Here is a 27,155-nt window from a genome sequence, read left to right as displayed (position 1 = left end):
TTAAATATGTTATTGTGAAAGAAAGAAAGGAAAAAGTTGCCAAAATGTCAAACTTACAGCTTCCACAAACCTATCAGAACGAAGGTGAAAATTTAATGTTTGGTATAAAAACTTTAGAATGGGAAATAACAAAACAATTTAATTAGCAGTTTTCATAAACAAAGTAAAAATCCAATAAAACATTTCACGTTTTTATATACAGACTCTGACGTTCATAGGGAATTTTCAAATCAAAATTTCAGCCGTAAATCCTAAATAGCTTCGCTATTTATTAAAAAAGTTCAAATTTTTTTCTTCCAAAAAAATATGAGTGGAGATATATGTGACGAGGATAATTAGTCAGGATAATTTTACAATCATTGTCCTTTCCCTCCCTATTTTTTTCCTTGTTGATGAATTAATGAATATGAGTGATTCTAAATAATGGTGTTTGTGGTTAAGATTGATCATATCAGAATAATATAATTAGACTGATACAAATACATACAACACAAATTAAAGCTTAGTGTAAGAAAAGTTTTCAGGTCAAAATAAAATTTAAGCCTTTTTAATAATTTAAGAACATCAAAAATATTAATTATATTTGAATAATTAACTTTAGCTTCATGCATTTAGTACATTGAGACTTTCCTTCAGTTTCCTTTTTTATTATCACTCTAATGAGATGAATCTTCGTTTCAAATATATTATGATTTATTAATGAAAATTGTTTTATGTTTGTTTGTCATTTGACCAGCCGTAGCCGTAATCTTAGCCGCAACCTTGCATTCAGCCGTAGCTGATAAAATTAATGTAACTACTATATATAATACTAATATATTACCATAAATATAATACAGCATGACCCATAAAAAAATATTTACAGCCAGTCCTTATTTCTTAATGTATCATAAACTTTTTTACATGAAACGACTTTTTAGTTACTTTTTTTATGGGCCATGCTGTACTTCGTCAATTTTTTAATTTAAAAAAAAACTTTAGCTGTTCTTGGTTCTGAGTATTGTTCTGGATATTTTGACAGCCTCAAGAATTGGAATAATGGATTCTACTGTCCATCTGTTGAAGATAGCATCGGTAAGTCTAGCACTTTCATTACATAATATGTTTCTTATGAATTGACAGGTTTAAAGATACACAATATTTAAATAATACCACTTTTCTCAACTTAAACATTTAATACAACTTTTTAAACTTTTATTTTATGTTTATTGTAAGATGCAAAACGTAAGAAATGTATTTTATAACCGATTATCGAATGAATATTTTAAGAGCAAACCTTTGCTATCACAAGACAACCCAAAGTTCTTTCTTCAAATTTTCAAATATGACAAAATAGTCGGATCATCATGATAAAAATTTAAGTCTTAAATTTAATATTGCTTTCGGAAGGGATGTCCAGGGGTGTCCACACCTCTCTTAAAATTGGAATTTGTTATGCCTTCTTTGCCCTTTATTTTACCCCCAAAATGTTTGAACCCCCTCTGGCAAAACCCTGTGCACGCATTGGTGTAGTTACTCTTTTTTATTCATTTTTTAAGTTAAACTTCATACAATATGATTAATTTACATTTTAGTAACTTCATAAATGCATTTTATTACTATAATTATTGTAATCCAGTTCTTAATCCAGTTTCTTTTTCATTCATATTTTTATCGTACTAAAAAATATGGCCGAATAAATTTTTATTAGGATGAATCGACCTTTAATTTTTTAAAATCTTGAGACAATTAATTGATTGGTTTCAATAATTTTAATATCGACGCAACTCCTTATCACAGAACCATAAATTGATTTAACAATTAAGAATTAGATTTCGGATAGTGTAATCATTGTTTAATTTCTGAACTCAATGCTTTCATATGACTATAGCACAGACATTTTAGCTCATTGTATTTGAATTATATTTCCGACAAAATCACTCATATCACCACCAGTGTACCTATTATAACCCTTACCCATAATTGCAATAAAACGTATTTGGGTAAAAGGTTAGGTAAAGTTTCGAGGTTATTACGAACCATAATGGGTTAGAGAGTGCACATGGGGAATGGAAACTGTAGTTGAAAAATAATTTGGTGAATGAATAGCATGTTCAGTTCAACTACAGATAAAAGGAATTCTGTCAGTATTCCCATTTCAGAGAACCCTTTAAAGTTTGTGACAGGCATCCATGTGTGTGCTTCTCTTATCTCCCCTTTGCGACTGTCTGGTTTTATACTAGATTTATTAAATAAAGATGCATTGCATTAAAAATCATAAATTTAATAGTAATATTACAGCGATGTTAGGACACAAGTTTTATATGTGCGTTAGACGTCCAAGGTGGGAGTGATAACATCCCAACCCCAATTGAATTTTACCCCCAATGCACCATAAAAATTTTTACAGAGGTGGGTTTGGTATGTAGGTACTTTCTTATCAAAAGGCAGGAAAAAAATTCCTAACTCATCCATGTTATTATTAATCTATTAGAATAGGGAAACTTTGATAAATCAAATATATATAAATTATATATTTCACAATATATATAAATCATATATATTCCTATTCTGCAGATATTGGGTGGATTCTAATGTTAATAATTCCAAAGTATCACAGCAGAAGAAATTTTTTAAAATAAGGTTATCTTATTTTAAAGTTGTACTCGCTATTTTAAACAAATTATTTACAAGTTATTTTGTTTAAATTTTCTTTGATTTCTTTAATAGTTACTAAAAAAAGGATTTTGATTTGCTTTTATGTTTGTAGTTGTTTAAAGTATTATTGAGTACAACAAGGCATTTGACGGACTGTATTATTTTTTTCTAAACTGAACGGATTGCAATTTTTCTTCGTTTACTAATAAAAAGCACAAAATTATTATTTATAATATATTTGTAATATTAATCATGCTGGAATTGATATTACAAATATTCTGTAAATATTTGATCACATGGCAAAACAAAAAATTTCTCTCTCCCCATCAGGGTCGAAAAGTACAATATAAATTTTTGCATGATATGATAAAGCATAAACTCTACAAACCCCAACTTTAACCTTATATTTATTTATTTGATCAAAGTGAATTCAATATATAATAAAACATCTAAAGCATTATTTTCTTGGGGAAAAATAACAGACTTTCTAAAATAAACCTTCCTTGTAAAATAAAATATAGAAGATACCTATGCTATCAATTAGACATAAATTATAGTATTATCAACAAAAGAGGTGTGCTTTTGGCCATAATGTTTACGTAAAAATATGGAAGATTACAGTATGCCCTTATGTCAAAAGAATGTAGGTTTTACAATACAAAATTAAAACTCGAACGTATAGATGATTAACATCTTTTGAAAAATTTGGACAAAAAAACATCTTATTTTCTAGAGGGGTTTTGAAAGAAGTAAAGCGAAAACTAAAGGATATTTTCAAAATTTGATATAGGTATTATGTACATATGTACATGTCTATGTGTATTGAGACTTTTAGTTTTTATTTTCCTTATTAAAAGCTAGGCTTTTCTATTATTAAGATCGGTCCGTCCGTCCGAGACAGGTATCTTTTTTTGTTAATTTAGGCATGTTAGAAATATTCTATCGATTACAAACTTTGCATGGTGATTTATGTAGTAGTTAGGTACGATTTAGAAAGCGTAGCAACTCTATAATCGTTACCAGAATGTCCGTACGTCCATTTTAAACATGTTGATTTTTTACTTGTTTAACAACTAATTTTTATGTGATCTAATTATCCGATTATTCTGATTTTTGGTATACTGATTCCTAGGACAACAAAGTACAATAGTATAAGCAACTATATAATAAAGTCCTAAAATGTAAGTATATCCATAAACATTATCCTGTATCAAGAAGTTTTTCAACAAATTTACTCACAATTTTGCTTTGTCTCTTATTCATTTAAATTCTGATTTTTCAGTTCTGACACTATACAAATGTTAATGCTCGCTTGTCCAACTGTTTCAGGGCTTCGCTTTTATGGATGTTGTCATCCTTGTTTTTACATTACTAGATGTAATGTGTAAAAACGTAAATGTCAAAAATAACTCAGTAAAAAGTTTTAGAATATAATTTAAACACAAACTTTCAAAATGATCAAATAATTTCATTTTTAGTCCAGGTCTGTAGGTCAGTTGGTAATGCGTTAGGAACGTTTTTGTTTAATAGCTTTTTTTAAAAGTAAAAAGTTTTAAGAGTGTTGAGGAATTATTGGGATACAGAGACAAGTGAGAGGGTGAAAAGGGTTGCTAAAGGGAGGCATAAACACCTCTCTTGTGAAACCTTTGGTTGTGTAGCCAAAAAATTATACAACTGTCAGTCAAATGCTCAAAAAAGCGCAAGTGCATGAAGAAAAAACATAGAGAAGCCTTTTACTAAGAGGTATCTAAATCTTCTCAAGTTCTTCTTACATGTTTTTACCTAAAGTACTCAAATTATTTTTTTTACTTAACCATTATAAATTTTTCAGATGTATTCTGTTGTGGAAGTCCAACTCATAAATATTGCTGCACTAAGAAGGATCAAGTTATTCAAGAAGAGGTTGAAAGGTAAATTGTAGAGTAGCTTCTTTATATTAAAGTTATTGTATTCCTTTAGGTTTCGGGATGTACGTACAATTCCAAAATTATTGAATAACTAAAATTTAAATTATAGTGTAGATTATCTAAAGTTAGATCATCGAAAATGTGAAATTGCAGTCCTAAAATATTACAGGTTATATTTCATAAATCTAATCCACTTTAGGAAAGGGGTTTGTATTTTTTCCAGTGACCCTTCCCCTTATCCCTGAATGTGAGTGAGTGAAGCAATGAGAGTTTAGAAATGAACAATAACATGCTTCAAAGCATTTACTAGATATACTGTCTATCTATTGCTATTATTAATTAAAATTATCTAAATTAATTGCCTATTAATTTAAATAATTTGTTCCCTATCTATGCAGGCTCAAGTATAGGATTTTACCGACAACCCCTTAGGACACCCTTCTCCTGAAAAGAAGTAAATATTTGTGTAAAGTGATCAATAAATGTTTAATAGGTTTCCTCGTATTCATTCGAATCCGGTGGATAGGAACCAGTTCTCATCCATACGAAAAAACTATGTCTAGCTTTCTACGAATATAAAAATGTACAATCATAAGATTAAAACCATTTTTTTAGCCCGTGCCTTCGGCACCTCGAGGCTAAAAAAACCGGTTTTAATCTAATAATTGTACATTCTATTAATAAAATGTAAGTTTTGTGAGATGTCTGTCTGTCTACCCCCACCTTGTCAGATGTCTGTCTGTCTACCCCCACCTTGTCAGATGTGTGTCTGTCTACCCCCACCTTGTGATATGTCTGTCTGTCCACCCCCACCTTGTCAGATGTCTGTCTGTCTACCCCCACCTTGTCAGATGTCTGTCTGTCTACCCCCACCTTGTCAGATGTCTGTCTGTCTACCCCCACCTTGTCAGATGTCTGTGTGTCTACCCCCACCTTGTCAGATGTCTGTCTGTCTTCCCCCACCTTGTCAGATGTCTGTCTGTCTACCCCCACCTTGGGCACATCTCTTTATCAATATACTTTATATTTAAACTGCTTAGCTTAATATCTTTTTGTCTGCCTTACGAGAAATGACTTTCTTTCTTAGCTATCAATTTCCTATCTTTTCCTCCCAAATCATATACATACTTATATTTTTGTTGCTCTATCTTTCTTTATCATATGGAATTAGAAATGAAGAAAAATGAAAAAAGCCTAGATTTTATCATAGGCTATTCATACAAGTAGATAAATGAGATTTTTATTTGACAGATTACTATGAGCATAATCTCTTAACTAAAAATCGTAGAATCGTTAGATATGTAATTTTAGTAGTAACGCTTAATATCGTTGGTATTGTGACATGAATTTCACATATCAAAATTCAATAATATTTACTTTAAAAACTTATGTTAAGAGCTATTTATTTCATGATAAAACAGATGACGATGACGATGTTCATTTTTAACTGCTACTTATATCTAAGCATTTTTTTATTTAATGCTCGCCTAAAACGCCAACCTGAATAAATAAACCTGAAGTTGACATAAAAAATGGAATTGCACCCTGGCAAGTCAATCTAAGATCTAAGAAACAAATGCACAACTACCAGGGAATAGGGATGGTCAATCTAAGAGTTTGGAGACAAATGCATGTATGTCCAGGGACCTGGCATCTGCAATCTTGATTTACAATGAAAAAGTTCAAAGAAAAGAAAATTATTACAATAATCATAATTTAAAAAAAAAAACAGCACTACGGCTTGGATAATATTTTATTGCTTTTTTTATGTTTCTCCATGAAAATCAAGAACACCATCTAAACTCACTTTGCATTTTTATTTCCTTTTCTCTGAAATTTTGGTGCAATTCCTCATTGACTATATTTTCCCTTTGTTTGGACTATATTTTCCCAGATAATTTTTTTTAAGACAAACATATGTATTAAAACTACCAAATCCATCTGGTTTTCTGAGAAAAAAAAACTTTTTTTATTTAAAAATCCATAAATAATACTGAAATAGTTTTTATTGTTTTATATAATTCTAGTTAAAATAGACTGTCTGTCTGAGAAATTTGGTTGCTATTAAACAGGCATCTTTTACAATTCAGAAAACTTTCTATAATAATTTAAATTTAAGAATATGGACGAAGCCACTATTACATTATAATCAGAATGCATTGCATATAGCCGAATAATCTAATTTAATATGTGGCTTTGTATCTCGTCTATTCCATTTCCTACCTCATATTTTATACATAGTCTCAGATTTATCCCGGGTAGGGATAAGTGTTTATTTTATAGAATAAACAAAGCTGGTTTAAGATTAATACCTATTTTCCAATCTAGTCAAAGGGTTAACAAGATCCTATTGTACACACACACATCTATTAAAACAGCTATGGAAACTTTACTTTTTTTTACTTTATTTTACCCATTTTAATCTACTCATTCCTTTATCCCTGTCACTTCAATAAAATTGTATTTTTAATGCAAAATATAGAAAATTTTCCAGAATTGTACATTTTGTAGGGGATGTGTAAATTTGTTGTTAGGTGGTTAGATAGATACACAGATTGAGAATAGATTTATAGGATTAGAGAGTGTGATTATACCTATCTGTTTCCAATATTGTTTAGACATGGGTACAATTTACATTTTAGCTTTCAACCCTCTATAATTAGTATATCTCTTAAGTAAAAAGGTAAAGCTCTCTGATTCTAATATTGGTTAGACTTGGGTACAATTTACATTTTAACTTTCGATCCTCTATGTTTAGTATTTCTATTAAATATAAAGGTATAGCTCACTGATACCAATATTGTTTAGAATTGGGTACAATTTACATTTTAGCTTTGAACCCTCTATATTTAGTATATATATTAAGTAAAGAGGTGAAGCTTTCTGATTCCAATATTGGTTAGACTTGGGTACAATTTACATTTTAGCTTTCAGCATATAAGTGTATCATACAAATTGTAACCTACTATAGTAAAGTATTTAGGTTTTTGTTAGCCTCTTAAAAAGGAATTTTTTATTTTAGTTAAGTTTAACATTGGTTCTGTGATGGTTTGAAACTATTTACTTCCCCCTTTCCTCCCCTAAATTCTAGTGACATAGCCGTAAATAATATAAATAAAACAATCCGCAATTAGATATTAAAAGGTAGAAACAAAAAGCTTGCAATTTGAATACTTTAGGCATTTTTGACAGGTTTATATTATAGCAGCTTTGCTAATAATAAAAAAAAACTATTCAACAGAATAAAACTTATATAAAAGTTTTTTTCTTGATATATCTGTCAGTGTAAAAATAAGGTCGCAATTTTGAAGATAATCCTCAATAAAGATCTGATGTCTGAGGAATATTGAATGCACTGCTGAAAATTCTAAGGAATGATTCAAAATTTGTCCTCTCAAAAAAGAGACCGACATAAATCATCATCACAGGCTGAGTTATCGCTTACTTTTTGGCATTGGCGGGTGCACATTCCCTTTCTAAAAACAACCTGGAAAAGTTAAAAACTACACCTTCCTTCTAAATAAAAGAGTCCAAATGATCACTTAAATATTAATAGCCATTGATGTGATAACTTATAAATTAATATATACAACTACTAGGTTTATTTTTTTTAAAATCCTAAATGACAAAATGTAAGATTGTCTATTCTGCCTCAATGTCTCAAACATTTCCTTTCTGGTGTGTGCTGAGATTTTGCAATATATTTGGCAAAAGTATTTGGTGTGCCCGGAATAATGTATCTTAATCCAACCAAACCAAATCCAGGCATGGCTTTTGGAAATACAGGGTGTCCAACAACTTGACCTATATTATTTAAAAGGTCTGAATATTCGTAAAAGAAAGTTTTTTTAATGAATTTTGGAAAAGAATTCTTAGCAGGTTTTATGATATTGGAAATGAGGTTACGTATGTTCACTGCCATTAATTATTAGAGATTAAAGTTGAAGATTTTAAAATCAACATCAAATTTAGTAATTAGGAACTTCTTAATGTGTTAATTTGTTAAATGATTCTCGTAAGAATTGATATCTTGTGATAAAGTAAGTATAAAAAAACTACATTTCCTTAACAATATATAAATAAAAATGGTAAGATTTATTGACATCAATAAGGAGCACCCTGCCTATACCTTTTACATTACATATATTGGTTGAGCTTATAATAAATGATAAATTTCATCATATAGGCTACAATATAATATTTCTACATACCTTTATACATTTATCCGCAGTCTTATGGTTTTGCTAACAGGGGATATGATGTCATCTGCCTGTTAGCCTCAAAGAAGTCAAGTCTTACAATTATAAAAATCAGCTTAAAGTCTAAACCTGATCCAAATATGGCAATCATTCTTTAAAAAAAAAATAAACCATCCAGGTTTAAATTTGAGGCTTATTTTCGGCTTACATGCCCTTCTTTTATGGATATTTTCACTCTTGTTTACCTGGTCAGAAATATTTCAAAATTATAATGGGCAGTAGAGATTATCTGTAAAAAATAAAAGTAATGAGATGTGAGGAAAAGAATGATAAAACAAAACATCTACTACTCAACTCAAAAGAAATATCTTAGTAAATAAAATAAGTAATTTTCCAATAATATATTTTTTCCTTCCTGAAAATATAAAGTGAATATTATCCCAAATTGTGTAAATTATGGTATGTAGCTAACAGGCTTCTGTTTATAAACCAAGCTTAGCAAACTTTTTGCTAGAATATTTTCTTGATAATCCTTTGCAAAGACAGTTAGGGTTTCAAAGACCTATTGCAAATAAAGTTCTAAATATCCAAATAAATATTAAACGCTGTCTATCCTTAAACCTATTAAATGCAAAATCTAATATTGGTAAATATTTCTTATGAACCTATTGTCAATGTTTAGGCCCTATTTTCTTCTTTTAACTGGTATACAAAGCCCTTATCATGCAATAATATTATAAGGTACAAGTTTTCACTTAATCTATTTTAACCTGAAAGAAATTTTTAAAAAAACATAATTTTCCAAAATAAGTGAATATAAGTAATAAAGAGATTTTTTTAGAGATAGATAAACTGACAACACATTGCTTTACATTTAAACAATTTGTTAAAGTTTTATTCAAATCCTAGCTTAGCGAGTGAGAGCACCTTGAACAAAGATAATCTGCATACAACTTACAAAAGAGCCATATTCTCACAATTTTATAATATCTCATACATAAAGTTAAAACAAGGATGAATTGGCCAAAACACACAAACTTAGAATAATAGTAAATCAGGGGCCAGCAGGAGGGAGGTATCACACGCCCTTGACTAAATTTGGGGGTTTGCGAGGTGATGAATTGAAATGTCAGCCAAACATAAAAGATGTATCTATAATGCTGCTATGGTAAATGCATAGTATTAATACTTATAATAGGGGCAATGCCATGGCTTAAAAGAAGTCGATTTTATTACCATGCACAATTAGACAAACAATGTTGACCAATCAAAGGTTTGGTTTGGATTAGAAAACATACTCAGGGTTAGATTAGATTAGGGGAAGCTGAGCTTTATATAACATGCCTTTGTTGATAAAATCTGCAGAACTTGCTGTCAGATTTGGGTTAACTACAATTTTATGAGAGAAAAGCATGTAGGAATAATGAACTAAAAGTGTCATAGTCATAAAGGCAACAATTTTTATGGTAATGCAATGCAAATTCTATTAAAATATTCTCATATTTTTAATACAGGAAAAACAGATCATTCTCGAGATAAATTCCACTCAAGATTCAACGCCCCCTTTCAAAAAAGCATGAAAGTCTTTTTATTCAAATTTGAAACAAATTTTGTTTAATTTAGTTTAAAAATTGATTGATTAACAATAATATTTTATATTTAGATATGTATACTTTTCTTCTATTCTTCTAAATAAAAAAGCTTTAAAAGATAAGTATAATCCTGAATTTAAATTATTAAAAGTGGTAAAGTAAATACATGTGGAGAATACGTGAAGATGAAAAACAATGCAGTTAAGCAAAGCGTGAATTTCATTAAGTAATAAGAGGTATTAAACAAACAGAAAATAAGAGTTTCAATAATATTAAACTTTGCCCTCAGAAACCTTATAAATCCTATCCAGAAACAATTGAAAATATATGATAATCAAAATGATTTTGCAAGTTAATCGTCCACATACCCAACCATCATAGTTTCAATCAAGGATATATTTGTGTAATGGGGTACCCGTGTAATGCTTTTAATGCAAGTTTAGGTTTAGTTAGTTTCAGAAAAGTCAAGCAAGACTAAAGATTTACAGAAAGGCTATTTAAACTGCAGCAAAAGAAAGGACTATTTTAAAAACTGACTTAAAGTTAGATTTTTCAGCCTAACTTTTAAAGACTTGAATATATAATTCATATTAGATTCGTTTAAATTTCATCTCTTGAAGACATTAATGAAGCAATATTGATACTATTCTAATAATCGTTCAGTAACCCTATCCCCTTTATTGTTGATTTTATTCTGTATGCGAAGTTGTAGTAGAAAAATTCTAAATTTTTCTTTCTGTAGTATTTGCAAACTCAAATGTTTTGCATTATGGTTGTCCCTTGCAAAATTTACTAAAATGAAAGATCAGGTAGCTAATCATGATTAGCCAGAATTAAAAATTATATACTTTGTATAAATCTTCAGTAATAAATAGCATTGTTAAATGTTCAAAGTTGTAGAAACTTTTCATGTTCATAGCAACATTTCCTTTGAAATAACATTTATTTACCTTACTTCATAATAACTAAATGTAAATTTGAAAAGGGGGGGGGGGTGCTATAAAAGCCTATGACTCAGTGGTTATGGAGATCTTAACTGACAAACAAACTAAAAACCTTACTGCTTAATATAAAAATACGGATTATACAATTTGTTTAAATTCAGTGTGACGATTTTGATTGGAGTGGTTGTGGGAGCGTCTACCGCACTTCTGCTGCTGACTATTGTGGGGTGTGTCTGCTGCTCTTGGTGCCCCCTGTACACTAAGAAACCTCATCACAAAAACAGAGGTAACAAGTTTTTTAAGAAAAAAAATATCCACGAAAGGAAACACTAACCTACACCGCGGGATACGACCATGACCAATGATGATACACAAAATTACCCCATCTGCTGATAAGAATTAATGTTTGAAACGTTTGAACACTCTACTTATTGAGCCAATCAATCAAAATCCATTAAATTTGTCTAAGTCGTTCAGCCAAAGAATAAAAAAACTACTATTGTAATTAACAGCCGAATGTCCACTCCCTCCCAGAGTAGTTACACTATTTAAAGTCACATGGCGTTTTTGTTTAATTTTTTCAAGGTCAATTGTTGATATTTTTATTGTTATTTCAAAAGTAGTGAGAAGACAAATGAGTTTGAAATAGGTGAACTAAATAAACAAACATAAATATATAATCCACGCAATAAAACAACGTAATATATTTTACTTGAAATAGATAGAGAGATTATTTTAAAAAACAAATCATCTCAAAAAAATTTTCAATCAAGGAACTACAAGGAATTAGGTTAGAAAGAAAAAAATGTACTCAAAAAATGTATCAAAAAGAAGAGACGTGAATTGAATTACGGGTCCTTTTTAGGAATAGGTATTAGAAACTTATATCTACCATGGGTTGCTACTTTAAAAGTAACACAAATGTATAAAAGTTTGGGTTCCATCTTCATTATGTCTGCTCTTTAAATGCATAAAAAACAAGGATGACAACATCCATAAAAGCGAAGCTCTGAAATGGAAGCAACGAACAACGAACATTAACACTTGTAGATTGTCAGAACTGAAATAGCAGAATATTAATGCATCAGTACAAACAATATTGTAGGTAAATTTGTTGCAAAACTGCATAAATAGATGATACTGTTTAAGGACATACTTACATTTTTGGGACTTGTTTATAGAGATGCTTCGCTTATAACATTGTACCTTGTTGTAATAGGAATTGAAAAATCGATATGTTTAAAATGGACGTACGGACATTATGGTATTGATTATAGAGTTGCTACGCTTTTTCAATTGTACCTAACTACTACAGGAATCATCATCCAAACTTTGGAATTGATAGGACAATTTTAACCTGTTTAAAGTAACGAAAAGAGCTAACTGTGACGGACGAGCGGACGAACCAACCCTAATTATAGAAAAGCTTAGCTTTTAACAAATAGTTAAGTCTTGTTCAAATTTGGTGAATTTATGACGTAAATTGTAAATAAGTTTAATTTTTACTTTGTCCAATCATTTTTCAAAACAGAAAGTATTATTAATTATTATTATTGAAAATTATTTTTGGTTTACAAATTAGGTAAATTGTTATTTAATGTATTGTAAAGTAATTTAATTGTCAAAAGCAACGCCATGTAGAGTTATTTATTATTACAACATAATTGTTATAAAAAGAAGCTTTTACACAATATATGTACAACATATTATTGGCGTATATGAGTTTTGTTAAGACGAATAGCTTTTTAAAGGATATTTTTACTAACAGTTACATGATTTATGATGCAAAGTTTATAATCGAAACGACGATTCTAACATTTTAAATTACCAAGCAGAGCTATCCGTCGTTACGGGCAAACGTACGGAAGAAATAACTGACTATTATTGTAGAAAGGCGTTTAAAAAGTAATTAAAGATTTTAGAATAATTAATATAATCAGCAGCTTCCCTGAAAGAGTGTATATAAGTAAGAGTATTTTGGGGCGAGGATGTATGTGTGTGTGTGTGTGTGTGTGTGTGTTAGTGGGCGTGCCTTCACCATGTGTGTGTGTGGTTCTTTTTCATGCACTTTTTTGCAGCAAACTTTTTAAACAAATTAAAAGTTGGCTTTGCAAAATTTAAAGTATACCATTTATAATTTGTCCCTCTACACGCTGTTTCTCAATCTAATTAAAACATTTTACGTGTGAACAAAGACAAAAAAAATCACTTTAAATTGTTGTTTTTTTCGTTCAAGATACATTCAAAAATATTTTAGATGCATTTTGCTTCTTATATTATACTTACATTTTTAGACTTTATTATACAGATTCTTCTATTATACCAATCTAGGAAACGATATATCAAAAAAGTAATAAAAATGTTAATTGACAATTTTAAATTAAGTTTTTTTTTATAGTCTATATAATAAATAAAGAGCGTATCTAAATTACTGCTAACCCTTTTTCTTTCTATTTCTGTCTTCTGTCAGATTTTTTTCTGTCCTGGACCTATTTATAAACTTCCATACACTTAGATAAATTATGTGAAACCGGTCACCAAGGGATACTTACAAATTAGGTTTTTTCTTGTGATGATTTACTTGTTTAAAACTAAGGGCATAATAAGTTAAGCAATTGCTAGAATCAAATAGTTTTTATATATTTTGTCCCAATTTATTCCTTTAAACACGTAGTAAATTACGTAAAAGATAAATTTATTAATCAAAATGATATCATAAACACTTGGAACAAAATGTGCAAGATATTAAATCGAAATATTAGCAAACATTTTTACTTTATTAGCTTAATAGTGGCTACGCCCCTAGAGGCATTTAGCGGCAATTTAAAAATTCCCTTCTCTGGACCTATAAGAGCTACTATAATGGAGAATCATTCTTCGCTACACACACACACACACACAAACGGACAACCTTTTACTTTTGTGTAAGGACAAGGAGTTGCGCTCCTAGCATCTAGGGACTCAATATCCTAAGAGGGGACACAGTGCCTTCGAAGGTGCTTTGACTTTAGTGTCAGAACCTAAATATGGACATAGTGCATTTCATTACCCTAGGTTTGGTAACTTCATTTCACTTTTTAATAAAATCTAAAATGCAGCGGTTTTTGAGAAAATTAGATTTAAAAATTTCAAGTTCAATTTTCACCCACTAGGAGTTACCGCATAATCATGACAAGAAAAGCAAAGATTATTTATTTAAAATTTTGAACAACTTTGCTTTTATAAAGTCAGTCATAAAACGTCTCTATATATGATTTATTTAAGGCTGCATTTCCATGACCTTAGCAAAGCAATTAATAAAAATGACCATTAATTAACTCACTTCAGGAGTGGTTTTATGAAGAACTTTATAAAAGCAAAGTTGTTCAAAATTTTAAATAAATAATCTTTGCTTTTCATGTCATGATTATGCGGTAACTCCTAGTGGGTGAAAATTGAACTTAAAATTTTCAAATTTAATTTTCTGAAAAACCGCTGCATTTTAGATTTTATTGAAAAGTGAAATGAAGTTACCTAACCTAGGGTAATGAAATGCACTATGTCCCAATTTAGGTTCTGACACAAAAGTCAAAGCACCTTCATTTGCACTGTGGGGAGGGGACTGTCAGAAAATGTCATCCTTACTCTTTAATTTAAAAAAAAATAAAACCATTCCATTTAAAACCTATTTAAAGCTTTTTTAAATTGGGGACCTTAATCGGTTTAGACAAACAAAATCAATAAACGTCCACAAATGGAACTGTCTCTGTCATATTGACAAGCCCTAATTTAAAATTCACTTTGCTTTTGACACAACTCTTTAAAATCATAATTTATTTTAAATCGATGACAGATTTTATTAATTAAATGAATTCAATTATAGTCCGTGAATACATTTTTGCTCTAAATTTTATTGCCCATATTTTTTCTTTAGCTCATAATTCAAAATATTTTTGCAGTTTAAATCTAAAGATTCTATTTTTACAAGTTAAGTTTTCAAGTTCTGAAGAGAATAACTACCTATATGCTAGAAATATTGGGGAATTTAGTTAAGAACCTAAAATATGCAGCGGTTTCTTAAAATTCGCATTTACTCGTATTAATGTGCTAATAAGTCTCGCCGGGTTTCATATTTACTAATAAAAGCCGCTAAATTCTTAATTAAACACTATGTACTATATTATTATACTAGCGGCTTCGCGCCTAGCCTCTAGGGGCTTGGGCCCCATGAGGTTTGATTAAACCAAATTTTTGTCTTTTAGATCTAAAATAAGAATGTAAAAAAAATTATTTTTGGGAAGGGAATTTTTTTTTGGGTGGGGGGAGGGGAGGTAGTCCACCCTACTATTTTAATTTTAGTTTTAAAAAGAAAATTTTTTTTTTTTTTTTTTTTTGGGGGGGGGGGGTATTTTTCATTTCTTAGGGAAGTTGGGGGTGTCCCACCCCTCAAGAAAATAGTTATATACCTTCCCGGGACCTATGAGTAGCTACCCTGTAAAGTATAATCCGATCGCTACAAACAAACAGACAGACATCGTTCTACTTTGTGTTATAGATTTGTAGGTGGTCCTCACTCAGTGTACAAATATGTACAGTATGTATCATATTATATTTTTGTAGGTGGTCTTCACTCAGTGGTAAATATGTACAGTGTGTACTATATTATTATATTTGTTGATGGTACTCAATCAGTGTAAAAATATGTATAGTAAGTACAGTATGTATTTTATCATATACTAGCGGCTACACCCCCTATAGGCCTCTAGGGGCACTTTGTCGAATTTGTTAACCTAGTTTATTATACCCCCCCCCCCCTATTTTTATCTTTACTATTGAGGAGTGGTAATTTTTTTTTAAGGGGCGATTTCTCTTGGAAGGGTGCTGGTACCCTTACCCAAAATAGTTTTTTGGTACCCTGTTAAGGAGATCCCGATCAGTTCAGCGGTTAGCGAGATCCTTCGGTACCAACACACAGACACACAAGCAGACATTCTATTACTTTAGTATAAGGATTGTAGGTGGTACTTACTCAGTGGTAAATATGTACAGTGTGTACTAAGTATATCATTATATTTTTAGATGGTACTCACTCAGTGTACAAATATGTACATTATGTACTATATTATTATATTTGTAGGTGGTCCTCACTCAGTGTACAAATATGTACAGTATATACTATATTATTTTATTTGTAGGTGGACCTCACTCAGTGTATCGTCTAGAACCAGGAGGTAGTGAACACAGTGCTGTCACAAATATGTACAGTATGAGCACACCAGCATCAAGGCAATACATAAATAAAATCATAATTATCATAAACGCTTTATTTTAATTTTTCGCCAGTTTTTTTATTAGTTTGTATTTAAACAAAACAGTAATATTTTTTCATTTCAAAAAGCCTCTGTTTTCATGAAAACCAATCTTGTTGTACATTAGAGCTAAAAAAAGACATACTAGAACACATAACAGCAGAATATTAGGAAATATAAAATAAATGAGAGAATTGAGAATCTAAACTTGATTGTAAGGCTAAGGAAAATGCAAATAAATAACTAGAGAAGAAGAAAATGGACATACCCAATCACAGAGAAAAACTGCCTTAAAAGACAAAAGTTAACAGATACCTTTTTAGTTCATCTTCCGATAAAATCCCCCAAAATAATTCTTATTGATGTATTATATTCCATAGAGCGACCACGCCCCTGCCACAACACATGATTCACGCAGAAGCTCCGCCCGGCACAGCATCAAGGAATGGACGGTCAACTTTTAAAGAAAATTTCCATTTATACAAGCAACACGTTTCCTTAACTTTTTGTTTAAAAAGTAGAAAGAGAATCAATGATTTTTATTTATTAATCCCTTTTTTATAAATTAAAAGTTGATATCCATATTTTAGGGATACATTACATTTGGTAAACAGCGGTATGTCACACAGCTACACTCTTCCACACAGTATGTCTCACCACCATAGTAAGTATAAAGTAGCTACTCTATAACTAGATATCTTGTATGGACATACTATCCTGGTATGTCACACAGATAAACCCTTCCACACAGTATGTCTCACCACCATAGTAAGTATAAAGTAGCTACTCTATAACTAGATATCTTGTATGGACATACTATCCTGGTATGTCACACAGATAAACCCTTCCACATAGTATGTCTCACCACCATAGTAAGTATAAAGTAGCTACTCTATAACTAGATATCTTGTATGGACATACTATCCTGGTATGTCACACAGTTACACCCTTCCACACAGTATGTCTCACCACCATAGTAAGTATAAAGTAGCTACTCTATAACTAGATATCTTGTATGGACATACTATCCTGGTATGTCACACAGTTACACCCTTCCACACAGTATGTCTCACCACCATAGTAAGTATAAAGTAGCTACTCTATAACTAGATATCGTGTATGGACATACTATCCTGGTATGTCACACAGTTACACCCTTCCACACAGCAAATATCACCAAACAGATGCTACAGGACTAAAATATCAGTAGTTAGGGGAAAAACTGCTATACCTGAAGCATATTACTTTGTAGGACACAAAGCTTTATTAGTCATTTTCACTTAAAATCGAAAAGTATCATACTTGTTGAAAATAGATTAAAATAAAATGTTTATAAATCCTTTCTCTAGGCTTGCGGGGCGGCTCAGCTGGAAACAGTCGGCGTGAGATGGTTGAACGAAGATACGGGACACTCGGGCGCCAGCCAAAGGAGCAGCCACCGCCATACCACATACTTCCCAGGAGTTCTTACCTTCTCATTCCACAAGACACCCCTGACATACTCAGGTAGGCTCTGTTCCTAATAGCGTAGCTAATATAATTATATTTTAATTAAACTGTTGTTCAGTTGTTGTTGGTTTTATGGTTGGTGAGTTACAATCATAACAATAACCATGAAAACGTGTAAAAATCCATTTGCATAAAAAATATCCTCAGCATAATGTTAAGATATTCCTTGCAGTCATTCTCACAGTGTATTCAGGCTCCCATAAATACATATCGTATCATTAAAAGTTTAATATAAGCATCTATGGATTGTATGTATCTTTACATGAAACAATTTGTAATGCAAAATAAACATTTTTAAATACTTGTGAGTTGGTAGTTAAATATCATAATAATTTAGCATTGTTATGAATAATTAACATATTATTTAGTTACTAAAGGAGAGTAGAAAAAAAGAATAAAGAGATGAGGCCAATTTTTCTGAGAAAAAATGCTTACTAAATATTATTAAAAGATGCACAATTACAAAATCGTACTGTAAGTTAATGAAGACACTATTAAAAAAAACAATTAAAGCATTAAAAACAAATTAAAACAAGGGTACTTATTTCATATGTTAACAAATTAACAAAGAACGTAATAACATTTTTTTTCAATTTTGATCATAAGCAAAAAGAAATTCATTTTAGTATGCTTTTTTAAGTCTTATGAGATCAGGGAGGGAAGGGACATTGAACTGTAATTTAAACGGGTACCAAAAGTTATATAAACAGTTTATTTTTTTCGTTGGCTTAAAAAAAATTTGGGAACTTACTACTTTTATTGCATTTTGATTGGTTGTTTCAAAGTAGTAGAGTCATATACTTTTAACCTATAATTTTAATTTGCAGTAAAGTTAATTTTGTTTATTATCATTAGAGATCAATTTATTTCCATTGTATTATCTATTTACTTCCCTCATTAAGACGTGCAAAAAACTTTCAAAACGTTTGAAAAAGTGGTCTAATTTTTTGGATTACTAATGGACAGTCGTCCCAACGAACAAAAAACACATTGAAACATGGAGTAGCTTTGCTAATAATTATATAATTTGCAACATGATTAAGACAGAAATCAAAATATTTATGTGTTTTTATATCTTTTTAATATTAACAAATGTATTTAATGACATTTTATTATCAAATATTTGCTCTGCCAAATATTAGCTCAGCCTCTGTATAATTTTCATAATGCCAGTTCTATTAGCAAAAATAAACTAAGAAAAAATATTTTTTTTTCTATAACTTGTTTTTTTTCTTTTTAGCGTTTTTGGGCGTTAACTTACTGGGCTTTTCAATTTTATTACAAACGTTAATTTTAGTGCTATTTTATGACAGCCAATACACAATTTAGTTTGTTTAACATCTAGTATTAGTATGACTAAATAAAATAATAACTTGGACGTCAGTATGTCAACTAATATTTGTATTCTTGTTCTAAAATTTTATAGATTTATGTGTTTAATATTTGCTACTCATTGTCTAACAATATTTTTATCACCACTTCGTTTTTAATAAGAGGCGTGCAGAAGGGGGCTGGATAAGCCTCCTTAGGGGTCCACCCCCTAACACCAAAGTCAAAGGTCACTATTCCTTTAAAATCAATGAAGGAGTAAAAAATTGCGCGCTTCGAGCACAAATTTGACAAATTTGTAAAGGATTTAACATTCATCTTTATGTCTGTCTGAATAAACCAATATGATGCAAGTACATCATAATGATGTTTAGGATATGTATTTAATTTTTCGTGTATATTGCCCTATCTAAAAGACATGTTTTTATTAATTAACTTAACAACACCCTAAGACACACGCCACCCCCAACATAAAATAATAAGGGTATTAAATTTTATACGCTCGTTTTGTGTGATAGTTAGGACGGACAAACTTTAATTATATAACTGCAAACAATTTATCAATCTAGTCCAAATCCTTGAAATAACTCACTTGTTAGATATAAAAATCACTTCAATTTCTAGGAGTAGTTTAAAATCTTATAAGAATTGATAATATCTCACAACTTTGATCTTTTATTTCTTCTTTAAATCAAACTATTCTTCTCTTAAACAATGATGACAACTTACAAAGTTAGGACAGCAACAACCCGAGATCGTGGCTTAACACGAAGCGCTTCCGCTCGTCACAGGGAAGGTGATAGGTTGGAATCTCGGGCCGACATCGCATCTTAATAAGAGACGTTAAAATGGGTCCTTCTGCTGCTATGTCAGGTGTGCGACATAAATAGTAGGCGTAGGGGTAATGACTTGGCCCATAAACAGGCGCAACTCATTCCATGCACAGTTAGGACTTCTCAGACAAAGTTCGTGCAATCAAGGGGTTGGTTGTCTGATGAATGTTATACTTAATCAAATATCCTTTGGTGTTAGAGTATCGCATCCCATTACACGCGGTTGATGCTCTGGATTCCCCAGATGATCACTTAAATCGAAGGAGAATCCCACCCTTACGAGGTATTGGTAATGATAGGACAGCAACAAAAAGTATTCTTTGAATAATATAACATTTCCATAATTCTATTGTGTCTTTTAACTAAACTTACATAGGTTAGTTTAGTTTTCTTACAAAAGAACAGGTTAAAGTAATCTTTAATATTATTTAAAATATTAAAAAATGTTTTTGATTCGTAGATAAGGCTTAAAATTTTCGTATATTACAGTAAGGAATGAAATAAAAGTGGACAACAAAAAAGGATTTATAGAGAAGCTTCGGTACTAAAGAATGCAAGGATGAAGTAGGTAGACCTTTAATGATTTTAGCAAGATAAGAAAATTGTTAGGAACATGTATAAAGGATGCTCTTAGAGTATAGCTTGTTGAGTTGTTAGTAGTCTTTCATAATTTCTACAGTTACATGCCAGGGTTGGCAGCCGCGCTTTAAGGTGCGCGTATGCAGCAAAGGTGGCCTTGGGTGGGGGTGGCGGAGCTCAAAGTAAAATTTGGTGGCTGCTGCTGAGGCTGGCCCATTCTTCCTTTAAGCCGCCCAACTTTCTCTGTTGCTGCTGCGACTGCAGATTTGTCTAAGTTGCATGGGTGTAGCGGCTGCTATCATATTTTCCTTTCCTCCTCTGTATATCATATTTTATATCAAGTTTTGGCAAATGACTAATATAGCAATAATATTAATTTTTAAATCAGCAATGAAATACAGGGTTCTTATGGATATACATAGTCATACATTTGTCGAATTTATTGAAACGACAAAATGTTAAGTTATGTAGAATCCATTTAAAATTAATATTGCAATTCATGATGATACTAAATTACTCTTCCTTGTAATTTTTTCAAATTTCTTTAAATTTTTTTTGTTAAACTTTTTGCCAAAAAAATGTACTCATAAATGTATTTTTAAAAACTTAATTGTTATTTCTGCAATTTACAAGAACCATTATTTCCATAAGTAACACAGTTTATATGTATACAAAACATAAATCAATGTATATAAACATAACTTCTTACCTTTTGGACTTAATCGTTATTGTTTTTAGAATTAGTACTTAGCTTAGAAGGAAAAGAAAACAAAATAATAAATAAGTTGATCATTAAAAAGCCAAAAAGACCAATTAATAAAATCAATCATAGTAAAGTTGATAATTAGAAGAATAATTTATATAATTTGGGTTTGTAAATTAATCCTTTTATGAATATGAGGGCAGGATTCCTGGAAATATTTTCAATATTTGTAAAGGTGCCTAGTAACAAAAATATTTATAAATCTTTCATAGAATATATTATTGGTTTACTAATAAATCAATTGCTAAAATTTTATTCTAATACGACCAAGCTAATATTGCTTGATTCACTTCTACAAGAGACAAAATGAATTGAAAATGATTGCTAAAATCGAAATATATCTTCATGTCTTAGAATAGAGTATTTAAAAAAAAAATAGGTTGAAAAACTTACTAACTTTAAAATATTCTATAAAAGAATGTTAATTCTTTCTCAACCGTGGCAACCTATTAATAGTTGCAACTTCTCAACAATGATCTGCAATCAATTGGTTGAACACATTTTACTTGCTTTAAAACTTTTGTAGATAGATCTAAGCATCCATTAGTCTACTAATCAAACAAAACTTTAGAAGAATCCTAAAATAAATTCAATAACAATGCAGTAGTAGAATTACTAAAGCATGAATGTATCTGTAATATTATTCTAGTTTAAAATCAAAGGAACCCGCGTTTTAATTATTTGAAGTCAGACAGTGTAGTTGAATGTATGAACCAAGTAAAACTAATTTTCATAATTACATCAATTAAACTAATTAAAATTACCAAATTACACACATTCTATTTTCATTGAATCAAGTGAAATAAAGTTTGAACCATAGATGAGGTGTAAGGTATCTAATACTGTATTGGAACAGAACAGGGATGTACTAGCCGTTAGAATGCTAACTGCCTCTTACTTCCTTTTTTGGAGTAATCTCTATAAAAACTCAGTGAAACGATCGCCCCCTCCCCCCCCCCTTAAATTAGACTTTAATAAGCTTTTTCTTAAACTTTAAAACTACACATTGATACATTCTACCTTCCTTAACCAGACCTAACATTAATTAAAAATTACTAACTTTTTTTCTAAAATTGTATATAGTATCAATTTCAACTTTTTCTTCATCTTTGTCACTTTAAAACTTAATTTGAAATTCATTTTTTAACTTTTAAATGTAAGTTAGGAATTCAATTTAATTTTATTTTACATTTTAAATAGATTTACTACCGTTTAAACATATTATAATAACTTTAAATCTAGATATAAAACATTTAAAATAATACTAAACATTTACTAAAATTTAATAGGTTGCAGTTTAATAGTTTTTCGCTTGTTTGAAGTCAAGTTAAGTTAGGTTATATTGGATAGTGGTTAGCCCTGTAGGTCAAAAAAAATATTCAACCCACTTTATTTTCCATTCATTTATAAAATAAGGAGAGGGGGAGGGAGGTATCAATGCTCAACAGAAAATTTTTGCTTTGGAATTTTTGATGTGTTTTATTATATAAATTTGATAATTATATTTTTTAGAATAGTAAACAAATAATATTATATTCTTTTTCAGTGGTGGACCTCTAGAGAAGGTTGGAGTGACTTTCCAGGGTCTTGATGATGACGATAAGCTTCTGAAGGATCATTCAGATCAGGCAAGGGTAAAGGAATTTTGCAATTTAAACGTCTGAAGTATTTTAAAATATACCAAAAAAGGATTAATTAACTATTTTTTTTAGGTTTCATAATGTATAAAGCATTTTATAAAGAAAGAAAAAATATGGGGTTAAAAAAATATAAGGGGTTGTTAAATCTTAAATCAGATGTAATTAGGAATTGAGAATATTTTCTGATGGAGTTTCATGATGGTTATATATTCTCTTTATATTTAAAACCCCCACAGTCTGTTGTTTGCAGGCTCTTAATACTAATTAACCCACATTTTATTTTACAATTCAATCCGATTAATAGCTATAGCTGAGGTTTTATCATACAAAATAAAACAAAACTTTCATTTTAAATGAAATTATTTCTATATTTATATTTTACTGAGTTGTTCATACCTTTACCCTTGAATGTTTGTCAGGGAAGCGTGCATGCTCTACACCAGCAACAAGATGAGGAAGAGGAAGATTTGTATCATTCTACTAAATTCTAAACAAATACTGATGCTTTGTCAGACGAGTGACACAGGTCATTTAAGCAAAGCCAATGTCTTTCTTTGCTTATAAGCAGATAAAAATTCATTATACAAAGCTCTTGCAATAAAAGAGAGTTTCCTTAATGAACTTGTCTGAACCACTTATATGTAAAAGTGTAACATGCCATTTTTAAACCAGGACTTTACACACAAAATCTTCTTTTCAAGAAATTGCTTAATTAAACTTAGTGAAAATGACAAGTTTCCAATTAAGTTGACAATTGAGTTCTTACTTGCAAACAAAAGTTTTGATAAACTAAATTGAAAGTGAATCTCTAAGTGTACAGGTCTGTAATAGGCCTACAGATTTCCAGGTGACCATGTGCCCTGCCAGGTGTCAAGGACAGTCGCCATTCACATGGATATGTTGTCTGGATAATAATTAATATGAATGGACAAAAAAAATGATTTTGGTTTAAAATTAAACATAAAGTTTTTCTTTCAAAATCTTTCAAGATATCATATTTTATCTGTTTTACTGATAATTTTCTCGAATACATATTATTGTCATGTGAAACGAGTTAATTAATTAAACTGCAATTTTAACATTCTTTGTGTTAATTTTATACACATTCAAGTTGAAAAATTTCAAACTACTGTACCGTTGTTTACTTAATTAAGTTTTACGTTTTTAAAACGCAAGAAAGATTAAATAGAAAATTTATCTGTTTGAAATATAAAAAAAATTTCATAAAATAAATAGTACAAACAAAGTGAATTTTTACTAACAATAAAAATACCGTTCTTCATGTGTTACATTTAATAGATATTTAAAATGAAAATAAATCAAGCACTTTGTTTAAATCCAAATGACTTTAATTAGTTAGTTTTTTTGTATGGCTGTATGTATAATGTTTGTATATTTTTAGAACTCATTTTGAAAAAATTTTTGCTCTTTTGATTATTGTCTGTATGAGTGTATGGCTATAATTATTTATTCTAGACAAATCTGTTTTGATAAAGTATTCTAAAAAACAAATAATACCACTTGAGATTTAAATTTAGTATTTTACTCTAATAAAAATATTATTACTAGTGGAAGATTTGTTGTTGATAACATTAACAGTATAAATATTATTCACTTAAATGCAGGGAACTGGTAAGTCAAACGTTTTTATCTATATAAAGTCTTATTTGAGTGACGAAAATGTTCGTTTTAAGAAACAATTCTAATTTAAGTAACATGATTTATTTGTATTTTAGAATAACTTTCCTGTAAAAGATTTAAACCCAGAGGAATATTTTTTCGCAGAAGAAAACTGTTTTGCCTTCAAAGATTAACAAAAAGAAAATATAATTTTTTGACAGGTAGAAAAGTTGAAAGCCAAATAGTTTTCGAGAAATAAAATATCCCTTTTAATATAATGAAAATAAACAAGGCTACTCTTTTTATAATTTTGTGTAATTAAAACTTGTTATAGAAAAGATCATGATAAACAAAATAATTTCTTAACAAATATTGTATAGCGGGTTAACTTAATATAAATGCCAAAATTAAACTTTTTATCTAATAAACAAGGATATAAGGAAAGGAAAATGGAAGATATTTTAGGTTTTAAACAATTATCTCTCATTCACCTTCCATGTATTTCTTAAAATTTTGTAACTGTTGTATTTGATTGTGATTGGAAGAATCTTTCTCTTATCATTTTGTATAGTTTTAGTAACATAGCTACTCTATAACTTAATAAATTTGTGTGTGCTATAATATATATTTTCTTTTGACTTTATTATTCCTTTCGAGGAAATTTTTGACTTAATATAAACTTATGAAACAACAGGTTGAAACGAATTATAATGTCAAATATTAATAGTTTTTACAAACAAATTCAAGAGCAATTTTTAATGATATTTTTATAAAATATAACAATTTTTTTAATGAATAAGGGCTGCGCTTAAATAAGGTTAAAACTTAGGGTACAATCCATTTAGGTAAATCATTCGTCATATGAGGATTATACCAAATAAAATATTGAGTTACATTTTTTGTGGTGATTGGAATTAATTGTTATGTTGTTTTAATACAATTTTCATTCTATAAATAAACTTTTTAATATCCAATATATTGTTTGTTATTGTTGTTTACCATTATCATAAACTTAGAAAAAAGTGTGAGATGCAATAAATTAAGTATGTAGTAAGGTTTTTTGTTTGTCCGTTTTATACCTCGCTAATCAATTCAGGAGTGCTTCAAATAGCCGTCAGGATGGTTTTATGCTAACTTATTATTAATGTTTGGAATGGTATAAGGCTGTTTGGGTCGACCTCTCCCTTCTATCGCAGATGTTAGGGGCGAAGCAAGTTGGCAAAATTATTTAACCAATAGGATTTTATAAATTAAACCTTTTGCTAAGTTAAAATTATATGCTTTAAAAAGTGAGTTTTTAGTTTTGCTCTTTTTCAGATAAGTTGCTTTTACTTATCTTTTCAAAACAAAATAAGAATGTCAATTTATAAACATTATTACTTATCAAAATATGCATTATTTTTTTTTTTTAATTTTCCAATTCTGATAATGCAAATTTATATAAAAAAAATATATAGATATAAATATGATTATATAATTTGCGAAAATAAAACATAAAAAGTCATAAATATAAAAATTAGTCAAAATATATAAGGCAAAAAAAGATTTATTTCATACTAATACGTCACAGTGTATTAACTAAAAAAATGGAAATTAGGTTTTTAAATAGTGGATTCTTTGGTTAAGCTTGGTTAAGTCTACAAGCCACACATGGTATGTATGACTTTTTTCGACCTCCAACTGTTAAGAAAGCTCCATACATGACTTTAATTAAATATTTAATTTGTTGTCTTGAAAACTTTTGGTACTTTTATATAACTTCGAGAGAAAGGATTTATTTGACTGTAAATTATACTTGTACTAAAAGTCTTCTTAAATCTTAAAGTTTTATTAAATCTTGATTGATAAAAAAAAATTTATGAATAACTATAATCTTGATTATGTACGTCGATTTATCTCCTTTTGATTCCTGATTAGTGCTTATGAGATTTAAATAAATTTAAAATAGTTTGGAAAATGAGAGTAAGGACAAGATAATAGCTTTTCAAACCATAATGAACCATTTCTTTAAAATTTCTTATTCTATTACCATAGACTTACATAGATATAAAGAAATATAATACATTTTATTGCTAAAAAAGATTTATCTTTTATAACTATACAACTTTCTATGAATAGTCCTGGATCATAGACGTCCAAGGGGGGGGGGGGGGTAATGGGGCGATTACCCCCCCAAAATTTTTTTTCCATTTTACCCCCCCCCATTTAAAATTTACCCCTACCCTGGGGGTGCCGTAGGCACCCCCAACCATTTAGGAGAATAGAATCTAACAAAGAAAATTTTTGATAAAATTTAAATTACCCCCCCAAAAATT

General features: G+C 29.7%; 3 protein-coding genes across 4 annotated transcripts in view; all 3 read left to right on the top strand.

The window, feature by feature from the left end:
- LOC145317051 (uncharacterized) lies at window positions 1-25,814 on the top strand. Of its 2 annotated transcripts, none has more exons than XM_080157937.1 (10): window positions 1-84; window positions 982-1,074; window positions 4,469-4,547; window positions 11,441-11,565; window positions 16,454-16,544; window positions 16,948-17,011; window positions 17,159-17,231; window positions 17,917-18,073; window positions 23,127-23,208; window positions 23,640-25,814. In XM_080157937.1, the coding sequence occupies exons 1-10, from the start codon at window positions 45-47 to the stop codon at window positions 23,709-23,711; spliced, it is 876 nt and encodes a 291-aa protein (XP_080014063.1). In that variant the 5' UTR covers window positions 1-44; the 3' UTR covers window positions 23,712-25,814. The 2 variants fall into 2 exon arrangements, with proteins under 2 accessions (XP_080014063.1, XP_080014057.1); XM_080157931.1 differs by having other exon boundaries at window positions 23,127-23,214.
- shop (sulfite oxidase) overlaps window positions 21,830-27,155 on the top strand; it is a 102,112-nt gene continuing 96,786 nt past the window's right edge. The window contains exon 1 of the mRNA XM_080157866.1: window positions 21,830-21,881. The gene's annotated coding sequence lies outside the window, so the exon portion shown is untranslated. The remainder of the gene's footprint in view (window positions 21,882-27,155) is intronic.
- Window positions 21,848-27,155, top strand: part of LOC145317039 (uncharacterized) — a 79,519-nt gene continuing 74,211 nt past the window's right edge. The window contains exon 1 of the mRNA XM_080157916.1: window positions 21,848-21,882. The gene's annotated coding sequence lies outside the window, so the exon portion shown is untranslated. The remainder of the gene's footprint in view (window positions 21,883-27,155) is intronic.

The sequence above is a fragment of the Acartia tonsa genome, chromosome 1 (genome assembly GCF_053477335.1).
Source record: "Acartia tonsa isolate MP-2025a chromosome 1, ASM5347733v1, whole genome shotgun sequence".
Taxonomy (NCBI): domain Eukaryota; kingdom Metazoa; phylum Arthropoda; class Copepoda; order Calanoida; family Acartiidae; genus Acartia; species Acartia tonsa.
Note: the sequence above shows the minus strand (reverse complement) of the source record. Positions and strands in the feature narration are given on the sequence as shown.